At 50.2% G+C, this 16,056-nt stretch overlaps 6 protein-coding genes across 6 annotated transcripts; 3 read left to right on the forward strand and 3 right to left on the reverse strand.

Annotated features, from left to right (window-relative positions):
* Nucleotides 1-1,494: 1,494 nt before the first annotated feature.
* FOBCDRAFT_196299 (uncharacterized protein) lies at nt 1,495-3,869 on the forward strand (the record flags this gene model as incomplete). The annotated part of the gene is made up of 4 exons (XM_031172580.2): nt 1,495-2,238; nt 2,291-3,013; nt 3,061-3,172; nt 3,220-3,869. 4 exons carry the CDS (start codon nt 1,495-1,497, stop codon nt 3,867-3,869), a joined length of 2,229 nt encoding a protein of 742 aa, XP_031049365.2.
* Nucleotides 3,870-4,444: 575 nt separating this feature from the next.
* On the reverse strand, nt 4,445-6,136 carry FOBCDRAFT_13284 (ammonium transporter AmtB-like domain-containing protein). The gene is made up of 4 exons (XM_054703190.2): nt 5,968-6,136; nt 5,599-5,915; nt 4,873-5,550; nt 4,445-4,820 (listed from the first exon to the last, which is right to left on the reverse strand). The coding sequence occupies exons 1-4, from the start codon at nt 6,049-6,051 to the stop codon at nt 4,499-4,501; spliced, it is 1,401 nt and encodes a 466-aa protein (XP_054559165.1). The 5' UTR covers nt 6,052-6,136; the 3' UTR covers nt 4,445-4,498.
* A 2,183-nt stretch (nt 6,137-8,319) lies between these two features.
* On the reverse strand, nt 8,320-9,210 carry FOBCDRAFT_13287 (peptidyl-tRNA hydrolase). Its single transcript, XM_054703191.2, has 2 exons — nt 8,407-9,210; nt 8,320-8,362 (listed from the first exon to the last, which is right to left on the reverse strand). Exon 1 carries the CDS (start codon nt 9,191-9,193, stop codon nt 8,597-8,599), a length of 597 nt encoding a protein of 198 aa, XP_054559166.1. The 5' UTR covers nt 9,194-9,210; the 3' UTR covers nt 8,320-8,362; nt 8,407-8,596.
* Nucleotides 9,211-9,390: 180 nt separating this feature from the next.
* FOBCDRAFT_213964 (BAR domain-containing protein) lies at nt 9,391-10,643 on the forward strand. The gene is made up of 5 exons (XM_031172589.3): nt 9,391-9,537; nt 9,591-9,641; nt 9,691-9,736; nt 9,783-9,856; nt 9,909-10,643. The coding sequence occupies exons 1-5, from the start codon at nt 9,525-9,527 to the stop codon at nt 10,508-10,510; spliced, it is 786 nt and encodes a 261-aa protein (XP_031049374.1). The 5' UTR covers nt 9,391-9,524; the 3' UTR covers nt 10,511-10,643.
* Nucleotides 10,644-10,674: 31 nt separating this feature from the next.
* Nucleotides 10,675-11,809, reverse strand: FOBCDRAFT_287696 (uncharacterized protein; the record flags this gene model as incomplete). The annotated part of the gene is made up of 2 exons (XM_031172591.3): nt 10,675-11,149; nt 11,357-11,809. The coding sequence occupies 2 exons, from the start codon at nt 11,807-11,809 to the stop codon at nt 10,829-10,831; spliced, it is 774 nt and encodes a 257-aa protein (XP_031049376.2). The 3' UTR covers nt 10,675-10,828.
* A 303-nt stretch (nt 11,810-12,112) lies between these two features.
* On the forward strand, nt 12,113-15,585 carry FOBCDRAFT_213966 (Endonuclease/exonuclease/phosphatase). Its single transcript, XM_031172593.3, has one exon. The coding sequence runs from the start codon at nt 12,353-12,355 to the stop codon at nt 15,260-15,262; it is 2,910 nt and encodes a 969-aa protein (XP_031049378.2). The 5' UTR covers nt 12,113-12,352; the 3' UTR covers nt 15,263-15,585.
* Nucleotides 15,586-16,056: the final 471 nt, after the last annotated feature.

The raw sequence follows: 16,056 nt of genomic DNA on the forward strand, positions 1-16,056 counted from the left end.
CGTCAGCGATGCCATCGTGAGGGGCCTTACCCTGTACCTTGAGTTTTAGAGGATCAAGTTCAGATACGATAAGAAATCATGGGGTGGGAATATGGCCAGAAGATTTTTATCAGTTTCGGCAGCAGTAGTACTTTGGAACAAGTAGTCAATATATTGGTTCTATACAGTAAGCGTCTGGTTCACGCCAGTATAGGGACACATGAAGCTTCAACGTGATAACAACTAGTTGAAACGTGTATCAGTGTGACCTTTGTGTCATGTGAAACTCAATCATCAAGATGGATTCGTTGGCGAACCTAATTGCGCTTCCTATCCTGCAAAGGTATTAGAAAAAGACCTGCACTATTTTCCATCCTTGTCATAGATACTGTATATGCGTTTACTTGCATGCTTATATCCATTTATCATCGCGTCGTCTATTAATGGCTCAAGCCACCTGCACGGCGGATATTGATTCGTCCTTTCAACCTTTCAACCTCAAATCAGAACATTGATCACACCTCCTTCATGTACTTGATCCCATGTCAGTCATCTTCCCCGCAGCAACAACAGATAGACAACCCAGAAGGACATGTTGACTGAGGCGTGAACGAGGCACGCGGTTTACTGAAACATCAATCATTCCTCGCATTGAAACCTCATCAAATTCCTGACTCCAACTCACGCATCGTCATCATCAAGATCAAGATCAAGATCAAGAACAAAACAAAGACCTGCAGACCTCAAACCCCTGACCTAACCAGTCCTGACATACCAAAGAAACCCCACTACGGACATCCCGCCCGACTACGACGTAGGAGGAGATCCAGATTCTAGGCTGGGGGATCAACTGGCCTGGGCTCACCCAATCCATCCTCTATCGGGGCCAGTCTCAAGCTCAGCGCTTGTAAAAAGGGCCATCGTAGCGCACGACAGCAGCACTTTACAGGGGACGCGGCTGAAACCAGCAAAATAAACACAAACGCCTCTTCGATCCATGTCTTTGTCCATCCCCTCTTCCTCGTGGATACTTGTGCTTCTTCATCATTTGGCTGTGTCATCAGTGCTTTCTTCCCTGCTTTTTAAGTACCGCAGCCGCGCCCAACCTGACCCTGGCACTGGCAAGACTGGAGCCCAGCACCCAAAAACCTCCGCCCCATTTGACTGCCCTGCCTTATTACCTTACCAAGCCAACAAACCCCCAGCGCCAAAACATCATCACCTTCATCGCAGTCGCGAAACACACCTTTCGGGTATGAAAGGACCGTTTTGACCTGTATTCTTATCCACGCATCCTCTGATTGCTCGCTGCTTGCCTGCACATATCCACTGCTGCTGTACCTACGATAAACAGTCACCCGCTACCGCTACCGCTATCGCTGCTTAAGAATCACCCTTGTGATCCCTGAACTCCGCCTGAATCCTGCCCAAACACCGAAAAACGGTACCCTGAAAGCGCTTCTTTGATCGTGTTTGCGTTTCCATCTGAAGTGCTCCTCCCTCAACACCGACAATATGGCCGCTGCTGCCGCTGGCCCTGCCTCTCGGCAGAGTCCTGCAACCGCCGACGAGCAGGAAGATTCTCGATCGTCATCCTCGTCAACTTCCCCCGCGCCCGCCGATAACGAAGAGTCCGATTTCTTTCTCGGAGCCAACGACTCTCAGTCAAGCATCGGAGTTCCCAACTTTCAAGATATGCAGGTGGAAGATGCTTGCCAACCGCCCGTCCATCGGTTGCCAAACGAGATACTCATCAGCGTGTTTGCCAAATTGAGTTCCACCTCCGATCTGTTCCACTGCATGCTGGTTTGCAAACGCTGGGCTAGAAACACAGTCGATCAACTCTGGCATCGACCGGCGTGCACGAGTTGGAAGAACCACGGCAGCATTTGCCAAACGCTGCAGCTCGAGACACCGTCTTTCAGATATCGCGACTTTATCAAGAGGCTCAACCTCGCCGCCCTTGCTGACAAAATCAGTGATGGTAGTGTTATGCCGCTCGCAGTCTGTAGTCGGGTGGAACGTTTGACACTTACGAACTGTCGCAACCTCACCGATTCCGGACTTATCGCCCTTGTGGAGAATAGCACCTCGTTGCTGGCACTCGACATTTCCAACGACAAGAACATTACCGAGCAGTCTATCAATACCATCGCCAAAAACTGCAGTCGCCTTCAAGGACTCAACATTTCTGGCTGCGAGAATGTCTCCAACGAGAGCATGATCAACTTGGCAACAAGTTGTCGCTATATTAAGAGAGTAAGTTTACGATGAAACCATCTATGTTTGGACGTTGGCTAACTCAATGCAGCTGAAGTTGAATGAATGTAGCCAGCTCCAAGACGACGCTATTCACGCCTTCGCCGAAAACTGTCCCAACATCCTCGAGATCGACCTCCACCAGTGCAATCGCATTGGTAACGGCCCTATAACTTCTCTTATGGTCAAGGGCAACTGTCTCCGAGAGTTACGGCTAGCAAGCTGCGAACTAATTGATGACGAAGCTTTCCTGACTCTACCCCATGGACGACTATTTGAACATCTCCGCATTCTCGACCTGACATCCTGCGTGCGTTTGACAGACGCTGCTGTCCAGAAGATTATTGATGTCGCACCTCGCCTTCGCAACCTTGTTCTTGCCAAGTGCCGAAACATCACTGATGTAGCCGTTCATGCTATCTCAAAGCTTGGTAAGAACCTGCATTACGTGCATCTGGGCCACTGTGGCAATATCACCGACGAAGGTGTCAAGAGATTAGTCCAGAACTGCAACCGCATTCGATACATCGATCTGGGTTGCTGTACCAACTTGACAGATGAGAGCGTGAAGCGTCTTGCTCTATTACCCAAGCTGAAGCGTATTGGGCTTGTGAAATGCAGCTCTATCACGGATGACTCAGTCTTTCATCTCGCAGAAGCCGCATTTCGACCCAGGGTACGACGAGATGCCAGTGGTATGCTTGTTGGCAATGAGTACTACGCCTCGAGTCTCGAGCGTGTTCATCTGAGCTACTGTGTCAACCTTACCCTCAAGGTTCGTCGCCCCTTATTTCCAGGATTGCCATTACTGACATTTCACAGAGTATCATGAAGTTGCTCAACTCATGCCCTCGATTGACCCACTTGAGTTTGACTGGAGTTGCCGCTTTCCAGCGTGATGACTTCCAGCCATACTGTCGACAAGCACCCCCAGGTATGTTTATCGTAAGCTCTTGTTTACTGCTGCTGACCCGATGACAGAATTTACCCAACACCAGCGAGATGTGTTTTGTGTCTTTTCCGGCACTATGGTATCCAAGTTCCGTGATTTCCTCAACACTTCGCCACAATTCGAGGATCTATGGGACATGCACAGCTGGAATCGAACAGCAGTCTATCCCGGACAACGGCAACGCACTTCCGTAATGCAGCCAACAGCCACTGCCGGAGATGGAGCTGACGATGAGATGGTTGACGACGAGAACGATTTCGAGGGCCTGGACGGCAGCGAGATGGTCGTGGATGCTCAGGCACAGAATCCGGCCAACGGCAACGGAACGATAAATCCCAACGCTCTCATGAACCACGGATTTCAACAAGCTATTCCCGTACCACCTCCAGCTCCTAGCTTCCCAACAGGTCAGCTCCCTCCATTCTTTCCGACGTTCGCCCGCTTCCTGCCTTCATCGTCACTCGCACGACAGGAACCAGGATTGCTTGGGCCAGCTTTTATTCAGAACAGCATTAACAACCTACTAGAAGGCGGAACACCACAGCATACCACCAGCCAAGCGAGCGCAGCACCTCTTGGACACGGGCACCCAGGGAACGGGGAACCCTCGACCGGCGCAAGCACTGCGACTATCCACCGACCTCAAGAGAACGGTGACCAACCTGACGCGATGAACTGAATGACCGACACTTTTCTTTAGCTCTAGAAATGACACCACCGCATCCTTTTTGTTGTTCACTTCCCTGTTCATGGTAAGGTCGCTCGACCACAGCGAGAGACGCAACTAACAGCCACCAGCATTAGATTATACGCGCTTTCGTTTACGTACGGAATGGCTAGAGGACACAGGAGTGTATATGGAGTTTTGTGCTTAGCATGCCGTGATTTTCGGCGACGACTTTTGACGGCAAAGACCAAGATACCACAGGACAAAGAAGGAAGCGGGAGACATGACAATGAGAACTCACGTGCTTTGGTTTTAATCCCTTGATAGGAGTATAAAGGACCCCTGAGGAAACGGTTTGTAGGGGTTGTAATTTATGACAATCAAATATCAACGGCCAGTGGGTCTATATGCTTATTCATGATTATGCGAGAACCATCCTTGAACTGGCAGTGAGAAGTGATACGTTTCGTGCCCGTTTGTGCTTACAGTGAACTTGTCATTGAAGTATGGACAGCTTCAGAAGGCATTACAAAAGGGTATATTTAACTCTAAACTTAGAAGCGAGTGACGCTTAAGATACACAACAAGCATCTTCCACTTTGACAATTCGAACCGCCCCATATTTCACTCATCTCGACCTTTTAGACCTTCTCCTGACTTGTTCGGGCACTAGCATCAGAATGAGGATGTGTGCTATCAGCCATGTGTCGAGTCATCTCAACATAGTCATAGGCAAACTCGCCCAGCTGGCCATCATCAGTGCCGAGCTCCTCCTCCTCCGCGGAGACACGAAGGGAGAGGCCAGGGATGAGGTTGAGAAGGAACAGGAGAATGCAAGTAAGAGTAAAGGACCAGGCAAAGACGGCAAGAGTACCAGCGATTTGGTAACCCAGCTGAACAAAGTGGCCGTCAACCCAACCAATGGGGTCGTACTCTCCACCGTCGAGAGCGGCAATGGTTTTGCTTTTGTGAGTTAGCAGATGTCATTGTAGAGAAGGGAAATAGGGAGGCGTACGTTCCAAAGATACCGGTGAGGATGTTACCGACCATACCACCAATACCGTGGATGGCAAAGATATCAAGACTGTCGTCAACGTTGATGAGGAACTTGACCTTGGTGGCGAAGTTGCAGAAGACACCACCGCAGATTCCGATAATGACGGCTGCCCAGGGCTTCACGAAACCCGCAGCAGGAGTGATGGCAACGAGACCAGAAATGGCACCGGAGCAGAAACCGATAGTGCTCCACTTCTTCTCGAGACGGTAATCGAGGAGGATCCAGGCAATGGCACCGCATGATGCAGCCAGGTTGGTCACGTAGCATGCCATGACGGCACGGATGTTCATGGCGAGAGCAGAACCGCCGTTGAAACCGAACCAGCCGACCCAGAGGAAGACCGTACCGAGAACAACGTGGGTGACGTTGTGAGGGCGGTAAGGAAGACCGTTGTTGTTGGAGTAGCCAGTACGCTTACCCAGCATGAGGGAGTAGGCTAGCGCGCAGGTTCCCGAGGAAACGTGAACGGGACCGCCTCCAGCAAAGTCGTAGCTGGGAAGGTTGAAGAGCCAGCCATTGGCGTTCCAGGTCCAGTAGGCGATGGGGTCGTAGACGATGGTGGACCAAAGGAACATGAAGACGATGGCGGGGAGGATACGACCTCGATCAGCAACGGCACCGATTGCAAGAGCAGGACTGGTGACGTTAGGACAGTGAACTGTCAAGTTTTCGAGGGGAACTCACGTAATGGCAGCGAACATGCCCTGGTACAGACAAAAGAGAATATCAGGGAGAGCGGAAGAGCCATTGGGTTGAGCGAGGGTGTCCATAAGACCAAACTGGGTCAAGTCGCCGAGGAAGGAGTTTCCAGTTCGTGAGAAGGTCAAGGAGTATCCCCAGAAGAACCACTGAAAGCTGATGACCGCAACTGATATCATCGACAACAGAATGAGCGTCAAAGCAGACTTGCGACGGGCGAGACCACTGTAGAAGAAGCCGACGCCGGGAATCATGAGAAGGACAAGCACGGCGCTGACGGCGAGGAATGTCAAATTGCCCGTCTAGACATTGTTAGACAACATAACACGATGAGGTGGATTTCGAGAAACCTACGTCGTAGAAGATGTTAAGATCATGCACATGGGTTGAGTAGCCATAGTCGGCATGATCAGTGGTGCCATTGTAAGGAGTTGTCATCTTGACGAGACTGCGCTTGAGACGCGGATTCTTGGATCCAAACCTTTGCGCCGGTCGAACCTTTTCAGCTTCAACTTAAGCTGAGAAGAATGGAGTGATTGAAGGATGAAGAGCCCGGGGCCACAGGGCTAAATATGTTTTGACTTACTGAGCTTGCGACGACGGCCAGGACATAACGAACGTGGTACCAGGGGGAGGGTATGGCACATAGTGTGGGGGATACTTGATAAGACGCCCGTAGCTTAAGCAGCAATAGGAAGGATACTCCACCACATGTTCGGTTTGGACTTTGGTGAACCCGTATTTGGATACGGAGATATCACATGGGTGTTGATGCTCAGGTGCCAAGCTGAGCTAGATGATGATCCTCCACGATCCAAGACTTTGTCCATGATAAGCTTGAATGGATGATCCCGTAACAATGCGTTGACGTTGACTTGACACAACTCGTTTGCGCCAGAAATGAAGTCGTGGTTGTATAAACAGTCCCCTGTATGGCTGTTCCTGAGTCTGGCACACCCATCGCTGCTTATCACACTCAGCATTCCGATCCGGTTGTATTGGGAGGGACGCCACACCCAAGCTTAAATAGGCTGTGCTGATAAGGACCAATATCCCTATAGGACCTCCGGATTGCAACCTCTGCTTGGCAGTTGGTCCGCAATGAATATCTTCTCTTGGCCTAATTGTAGGCATTTGACTCCTTTGATGCACGCTGGGAGGGGAGATTGCTGTCGATGTCGGCAGTGTATCCCGGCCATGCTTACTGAGGAACTAAAGGATGTATATCCGGACGGCCGCAATAGAAGTTCTAGTGCTGAGTATGCCATGCTGATTCGCTATTGTTAGACATATTTTAAGCATTTTAAGCTCTAATGTGTTGACTCTGACACGTCGGAATGTGTTCTAAGACCAGAGTTACATGACGAGAAAGCTCCGAGCACAATGAAGCCTCGACACCCTCTTGTGCGACATGTACTCAATATTGCGCTTCCCCAGACGCACCGCATAACCGGCTAGAGTTCTTATCTGACTTCTCCTCAAGGTTGCCGAATTCCAGGTCGAACCGTTGAAGGAGGTCGAATAGAGCATGTCTGATTGGACGTTTCCTTATCTCTTGGCAGCTTCGGTGGAGCGCCTAGCGTCGAGACCCTGGACAAGGACCAGGATCCATGTCCCCAGGTGTCGTGTAGCTCGGCCGATGCTTGATAAAGATAGACATGCTCAAAGTGTGAGCGTTTGAGCCAAATTTGGAGTGAATTTGCTGTCTGTTCGAGACTGCGTATTGTTGAAACTTTGTGTGTCTGACTGTGTTGTGCGAGGTACTGACCTCCTCTCGGGCCAAAGGATCACTGGTGTCACGTAGAATATGGTTGTGTTCCATTCCCAAAGATCTGGTGATAGACATGAAGAAAATAAGCATATCGAGTCCACATGGGCACACGGTCTTCAAGTGACCAAGAATTGATGTGATTGACATCGTTTCCCCGGATTCTCAACTGTCAAAGGTGCTTTGCGCCCGCAACGCCCTAGATTGAGCCTCTGTTGCGCGCGTCAGTATGCGAGTCGCCCGCTTACGACGATAGATATGATCGGGGACCATGTATATAAGCTGGACCTGCGTCCACTACAAGTTGGCAGTTTCTCGAAGTCTAAGCTTACTTCGACGTTGAAGATCTTCAACGACTCTGCCTGAAGTTTCTTGGTATCAACCTTCGCAACTATCGTCAACCGCTTGAGATATCCATCGGCTCCCACCCAGACGATTGTTCTTCGACCCGAATGGCAATTTCTGAATCATTTCCCGAGAACGAGCAGGCCATGGGAACAACCGGATTGTAATGATTACCAACACTCCGGCATGCCTTATCAGACAGCAAGGACGCCGTCAAACTAGGCATTTCGTAACGGTTTCAGCTCATTTCAGCTCCCAGAATACACCACGACGTGATAACCAACTTCATGTGATGATACGATCCAAAGGCCATTGGACAAGTCGAACTGTGCAAAATTGCCCATACCCTTGGCATAGATAAGGAATTTAGAGAAGTTGGAGTGCCGGTTGTGAGCTAGGTCGCCTGTGGCGTCTTTAGCGCAAGATAAGGGATCTCTGCATTCCCTCAGCCTTCAGGTAGGACACTCGGCAAATATGCGTGAGTGTGCAATTCGGGAGACTCATAACTCAGAATTCAGTCCGGCGCAGTTATGCGGTTTGATAATGGAGTGCAGAATCGGATTTCGGTGCATGCGTGGTCACAAAAACGGACGCGGGACTCAGATATCTCAGTTGGGTATCTCTGTTGATAGTATTCTGGCATGATTAGACACATGTCTTTCATGCGTGATATGGCATACTTGACCGTGGTCAAATAACGACCATTCTGATCGCCCGTGACCTTGTTTCGAGATTGGCCTGAAAACAGAGCTGTAATGTTCCAGACTGCACTTGCGTCTTGCTTTTCTTGAGACAAAACGCTGTTACTGGCGCAACAGAATTCTGGGGTTGCATCGTCGCAGTTGATAGGACCCTGTCCAGGTGGTCGAATCATGTCTTGAGCTCAGCCTTCCATTCTTTTTCCAGCTCAACAAGGCACTCGGCAACTTTCCATGGTGCTTCCTCTTCTAGAATTCTCCTTTTGTCGCTTGATATCCGATCAAGAACGTAACGGCTAACGGTCTCCGGGTCCCTCTCCGCTGGTCGTCCAATCCCAACAGCAATTCGTACAAATGGCGACGTTGGGTATTTATTTTGCGAAAGAGATCCCTTGACACTTTTGATGCCATTGTGACCTTTGTGACTTCGGTCCCACGCCGTGAGCCGCACAATGCCCAAGTCCTTTTCGAGTTCATCGTGAACAATCACTAGACTGAGTGATGAGGGGTCATGTTGATTGGTCATTTCTTTCCACGCCTTTGCAACAAAACGTCCAGAGACGTTCATCAGAGTAGGCGATTGAACCAGGGTGTATTTTGGGCCTTGAGATACCAGGCATGTCTGATTTCCGAAAGTCACCTCTCGAAACGAGGGTTGACGCAAGACTTGAGCAAGGCCATTGAGAGCGAAATGACCGGCAGAATGTAGACTTTCGTATTTGGGCAAGGGATTGCCCAGACTGACAACGAGAAAGCGAGGATTAAACATTCTGACGCGGTATCCAGTATCGAAACGCAGATCAAATTCTTTCCTTCCAATTCAACTCAGGCCTCCACGCGCGATCACGTGCATCGAATTGTAGAGCTCAACACAGCCCCATCACTGACGTCGATCAGCCGATTGGACTGCTAGGCACTGCAGACTAGTGTGGCTGAGCTCCAGTTTTGTCGTCACTCTATCCCCAACTTCCATGTTTATTGCCTGCCAACTCCTGTGCAACTTTACAACGATATATCCTCGAGCGTATTTGAGCCCTTTCGTCGAATTACACACGTAAACGAAACCAGTTAATTCATTTTCTACTAGCAATTCTTTCAATATGTCGTGGGCGGGTAGGACAGCCATCACCCCGCAATCCCGAGCAGAGGGGTCTAATATGAAGCAGGGTTTAAGAAGAATGTCAATCGCGCGACGACGCAGGTGATGATGAAGACAGGTATGCGCTTCGGACGAAACACTCGAGTGTGGAGCTGATTGCGTTGCAGGCCATGTGGAAAAGACGAATGACCGTGATTACGAAGTCGAAGAGAGGTCAGCAATTGCAAATTCATTGGAAGACGACATCTAACAGAAACAGACGATTCAAGACTATGGAAGCTGCTGCTTTGCGACTACAAAAGGAATCAAAGGGATATCTCGACTCCCTGAGAGGTACGCTCATGATCTGCGACACATGAAGCTCGATGCTAAACCCCGAACCCAGCCATGACCGCATCACAAATGCGAATCGCCGAGACGATAGATGCGTTCTACGGCGACTCAGGCGCGAAAGACGGTGTCAGCAGAAGTTACAAGCAGGCCGTCGAAGATCTAGACGCCGAAACCATTAAAGCCCTCGATGGCCCCTACCGAACAACCGTTCTCGACCCCATCACACGGTTCTGCGCCTACTTCCCCGACGTCAACGAGGCGATTAAGAAGCGCGCTCACAAACTGCTTGACTACGATGCCCTCCGCGCAAAGGTGAAGCGCCTCGCCGAGAAGCCCGACAAGGACGCCACGAAGCTGCCCCGAACCGAAAAGGAGATGGAGATGGCCAAGGCTGCTTACGAGCAGCTGAACGAGCAACTCAGCACCGAGTTACCCCAACTTATCGATCTCCGAGTGCCGTACCTTGACCCCACTTTCGAAGCTCTCGTCAAGATTCAGCTGCGTTTCTGTGCAGAGGCGTATTCGCGCATGGCACAAGTACAGCAGTACCTGGATGCTGACACTAGAGATCAGTATGCCGAGGGACAACTAGACGCCAGAGTGGAGCAGGTGTTGCAAGAGATTCGGGAGTTGAGCATTAGTGGCACGGTCTAGGCTTTGGGTTGGCTTCTACGACTTATCCGGTTGGGGGAACGGCGTATAGGTGCTTTCTGCTTGTAGATACTTGCCAACGTCATGAATATCATGCACAAATAGACATAGTCCATTGCGGGCTTATGGAAACGCATGCTTGTGTGTAGACCGCTGTAACTCTACATTATTGGGCTTTTGTGCCCTGCCTTTTGGGGCGAAAACTGTGCAAGTACTAACTATTGGGGCTGCTCTAGCCCGTGACCATGTCAATGCTGAAGTGGTTGATTACATTCCCATGTTCCCCAAAACTGAAAAGTAGTTCCCTGTATTGTGGAAGCTCTACTCTGTGTCAACTTCGGACTCTGATCCCGGAGACTCTGACTTCTCAGACTTTGGAATATCAGACACCGATTTCACCCGCTCCAACTCATCTGGCTCCGACTTCTCAGATTCGCTTTTCTCTGCATCGGAGTCCTCAGGTACCTCTCCTTCCATAGGTTTAGATGGCTTCCCTCGCTTTTCGGGCGTTTTCGACACCACTGAACCCCCAGATCTGACTGAGACCTCAGACCTCATCGAGACCTCGGATCTTTGTGACTCCTTAGATCTCTCGATCTTCGATTCCTCAACCTCAGGTTTCTGACGCATCTTGGACGACACCTAGTGTCCAATATTGAGACCATTTCCTGACCCGAACAGATCACTCAGACTCAACCTCTTACCCATCGCCTGCATAGCTGGACCAGCCTCCGGGCCTTGTGGTTCAACTGGACCAGCAGACCGTGCAATTTTCCAAGCTTCCTGGATTATGGCAGCGTTTACTTCTCGTGTTTCGTCCTTATCGTTGTGAATCCACACTCCCAGTACCTTGTCACCCTCCTGCCATTCGCCCTCGACCTTCATAATGACGAGCTCTCCAGACACCTCTGCATGTGTGACCCGTGAAAGGTCCACGATCACGTTGTCAAGCCCTCGTCTGTTGAGTACAAACACGCAAGCTCGTGGTCGCTGGCCTGGATCCTCGGGGAGCGGACTCTGCGCGCAGACAAACATGGTGCCTTCGACTCCTGACTTCTCCCAGCTTTCTGAAGCGCTGTTGAATGTGTAGATGACAGCGTTGGCGGCTATGCTGAGAATGGTGTGGATGGAGGGGAGGTAGCGTTGGAGGACAGAGAGATTAAGCTCGGTGTTTGTGCGTGGAGGTGGTGGCGCGTAATCAGCATGTATGGCAGCGGCATCGGATTCATAATCTGAAACGGCGGGGATACGGTTTGAAGGCTGACGGCTATGGCGAGCCTTTCGTGGTGTTTGTCGACTCATGATAATTATTGTTGTTTTGATGTTGGGCACAATGTATGTGGAGGCGTGATCGCTAGTCGGAAATAGTCTTGTCACAAATGATAGATTAAGACCGATGGGTCATGTACGTATGATATCAGGACCCCAGAAGATGATCGTGTGATCGACAGTTGGTCATGGTATGGAGATTGAAGTTTACTCTTTGACAAGCACGAGTGCGCATGCTTGGGCGCTGCTGCGCTTATCGATAAGGCGCAAGATGACGCTGCCGCGGGGCGCTGAGCTGGACCCTAGGTTCCTACACCACCATTTTAGACTACGGTAGCAGCTCGACGTCATACGTTTAAGCTGAGGTTTATCTCCCTTTTTACCCCTTCTTCTAATTAGCTCAACATTCTTTTGGTGCTCACACGACCCAAATATCCCTTGTCTTTCGCCTACGGTAGAGCTACGTTGTTCGAAGTCATGATCTAGAGAACTACAAATCGACCTCCCCGCGATATCTCGAGACGGCGCCGTATATATAACTCGTCTCTCTCGTCTAATACTGTAATAACGGCGTCCATGGCCGACGAAAATGACCAGTCCCCTGGTTCTGAACTGGGGGATCCTACCTCGACGACGCCTCAGTCTCTAGCTAAAGCTGTTCATGCCCGACGATCGGAGTTCGTGCGTCCACATAGCCTAAAGGTCAAGATCGGGACGTGGAACGTTGCTGCGTGCACGGGTACTGATAAAGACCTCGCGACCTGGTTCACACATGGCGAAGGCTTGGATCAACAATTGACGTCACTGAATCTCTCCCAAAATAGCGCCGTGGAGACAGATGACAAGGACAATGGCAGTTCGAAGCCGCATTTGACTGCCGGGGGTGATATTGGTCTTTATGTGCTGGGACTCCAGGAAATTGTAGACCTCAACACGACCAAGGAGTACATGAATCGAGCAGTATATACGGATACAAGTGTTATGGACAAATGGAAAGCGGCATTGGAAGCAGCATTGCCTAAAGGATACGAGCTTATCACTGCGGAACAAATGACTGGCTTGTTGCTGTTGGTTTATGCTTCTCCAGAAATTGCACCAACCATTAGCAACGTCAGTACCAAGCAAGTTGGTACGGGCCTGCTAGGCTATTTTGGAAACAAGGGGGCCGTGACGACGCGATTGCTGCTTGGCGAAACAACTCGCATGGTTTTTATAAATAGCCACTTGGCTAGTGGTGCCGGCTCTTCGTATTTAGACCGGCGATGTTGGGACGTCGGCCAAGTTCTCTCACGCACCCAATTCGACCCAATCGTTCATTCAGGCGTCGAGGAAGACGAGGGTGAAAAGATTGGAGATGAAGATCTTGCATTCTGGTTTGGAGACCTGAACTTTCGACTTGATGGACTACCTGGCGACGATATTAGACGGTTGCTCACGCTGCATGCTAGAGGTGAATATGGAGCAGATGAGGACTCGAAGCCTCTTGATGAGCGAGGCGTTATTGTCATGAAGGGTTCGGACAGCGATGATGAGTCTTCTACGAGAGTGTCGCTACATTCGCGGGAAGAGAGCTTTGATACCGCGAGCGATCTACCAGATCCCGACGATTTCCCCGAAGACCCAAGCCAGGATCCCACTTCTCTGCAGGCCACCATCGATTCATTGTTGCCACACGACCAATTACGAAGAGTTATTAAGCAACGAAAAGCTTTTCACGATGGTTGGCAAGAAGGGGCAATTACCTTCCTACCAACATACAAATATGATATTGGTACAGTTGGCCTCTTTGACTCAAGTGAGAAGCAACGAGCTCCAAGTTGGTGTGACCGTATTCTATTTAGAACACGAAAGGATAAACAAGATTATGAAACAAAAGTTAAAGATGAGGAAGAGGCGAAGAAGAAAGATGAAGAGATGAAGTCCAGGGGGCTCGAAGAGGATGAGGACGTGCTATTTAGTTATGACCCCGATGCTGATGGGGAAGACCCAACGTCATCAACTGACACTTTGGGATATGACGAGTACGAGGATAATGATGATCCTGAAGCTGAGGAACTTGTTACAAAGGAGGGCTTCCGTGATCGCATAAACTTGGAGATTTACGCCTCGCATCAACGCATTACATCGTCTGATCACAAGCCCATCACTTCTATCTTCACGCTCGACTACGACGCTGTTGTACCGGATCTCAAAGCAAAGATCCACGCAGAAGTGGCGCGAGAACTAGACAGAGCGGAGAATGAAGGCCGACCAGGCATTACGGTTGTCGTGGAAGGCAGCGAGGGCAACGAAGAGAATATCGTCGATTTTGGAGAGGTTATACCCCTGGAAAAGCAGATTCGGCACCTGACGGTTGCAAATACTGGCAGTGTTCCCGCGACGTTCTCGTTCGTGACGAAGCCGACGACAGAAGACGGTGACGATGCTGTCCCTGTATGGTTGAAAACGACATTCTTGTCAGCCGATGAAGAGTCTCAAGAGCCATTGGGCGAAACAGTCACACTCAACCCAGGAGAAACAGCATTGGTGTTGCTAGAGCTCCAAGTCTCGGCCATTTCTCACATCCGGGCATTGAACGAAGCCCGCGCCAAGATCGAAGAGGTCCTGGTTCTTCGCATAGAGGACGGTCGGGACCACTTCATTCCCGTGCGCGGAATCTGGCAACCGTCTTGTGTAGGGCGCTCTATCTCAGAGTTGATAAGAATCCCTGACGGCGGTATCAGAAAGTTTGTCGAGAAGAAGGGTATCAAGGGGGCCATTGCTTACGACTCCGATATCCATTGCTCAGCACCGAAGGAGCTTTTCAAGCTTACTGAGGTGGTACAGACGCTTGTTGAACGAAGTCTGGCTGAATCGACGATGCTTGAGGAGGAAGTGCTGCCGCGGGATCCTGGATGGCCCCTTGAGGCTTCGACCTGGAGAGTTGGCGAGGCTGATATGCAGGATGCAAAGGTCAAACTTGTGTCTGCTCTGGATAATGATGCTTTTCTTCTTGATGCGCTCCCATTGGAATGGCCTGCGTCGTTCAAGCTGGAGGTCGTCTCTTCCATCCTGTTACTCTTCCTCGAATCTCTCACGGATGGTCTGATCCCTACTCAACTCTGGGCCAAGATCTCAACATCCTTACCCAACGTGACATCCTTACCCATGACCGCTTGGCCCGACACCAAGACACAGATCCTGGATATTCTCTCATCAGCACCTAACCATAACATTGCATTCGTCTTCCTCACAGCTACTCTGTCCCGGGCAGCATCAGAGCTTACGCCTGTGACAAACGAACCCAAAGGTGGTCTCTCCCGCCGTCTAAGCTTCCGCCGCGGCAACGCAGAGGATGAGGACACCAAGAAGCGCAAGATGCGTGAGCGTAGATATGCCGAGATAGTAGGGCCTCTGGTCTGTCGTGTAGATGAAAAGGAAAAGGGGTCAAGGGATCGAGCGCGGACTGTCGTGGAGATGTTCCTACGGCGGGATGAGGGAAGCTAGAAGCGGAGGAATCGCAAGATACCGTGGAGCATCTGAGGATGACGGGAGGGTTAGTATCTGGTCTTTGTCTTTTTGAGTATTATACCAGCTTAGCTTTGTTTCGATGTATTCTTTAGGGGTGACAGGGATACAACAAAGGGATTAGAGGACGTGGCTTGGACAGTAATGAAGTGGAACGTGTGAACAACAAAGATTAATGGACATTGTACAGTTGATATGAAGTTTTGGGGCCTTTGCGGTGCAGATTCTAGCTACTTTTTGTTGCAGTTTCTTCCCCACCGGCAGAACAGCAGCGAGGGAAAACACTGCTCCTTTTCAACCAAGATATAAGTCTCACATACTACGATTGACAAGACTAACATGTCATTACACAGGTGGTATCATGTTAATTGCGTACTTTTCTAGAAATTGAAATGGTTCAGTGACGATTGAGGTGATAAAGGCGAAGTGGCTGCTCCAGGCCTTTGCTCCCATTCCCGCTAGGACACTGCCATGTTCCCCCTCCAGCAGCACCAAGCCCCCAAGCGTGCCATTCTGCCTCTATAGCCCAAAAGAACATGCTCTGTAGACAATAGCAGTTCTACTCTCTACTTCTTGTGCCGTTTTACATGTCTCGTCGGCCGTTTGTCACTGGCGTTGGCATCACATTCAGGAACCCATCTACTCTTTCCCTGATGCTCAGTAACTCGCTTATAATAAGTGTTTGCTGGCTCCCGTGGCCACTTCTGCGCGTGTAGTCATCTGTATCTTATCGATAGGTAGCTTGCGAATAAGTGCTTCTGCCTTTTTCCCTC

Source organism: Fusarium oxysporum, chromosome II (assembly GCF_013085055.1).
Source record: "Fusarium oxysporum Fo47 chromosome II, complete sequence".
NCBI lineage: Eukaryota > Fungi > Ascomycota > Sordariomycetes > Hypocreales > Nectriaceae > Fusarium > Fusarium oxysporum.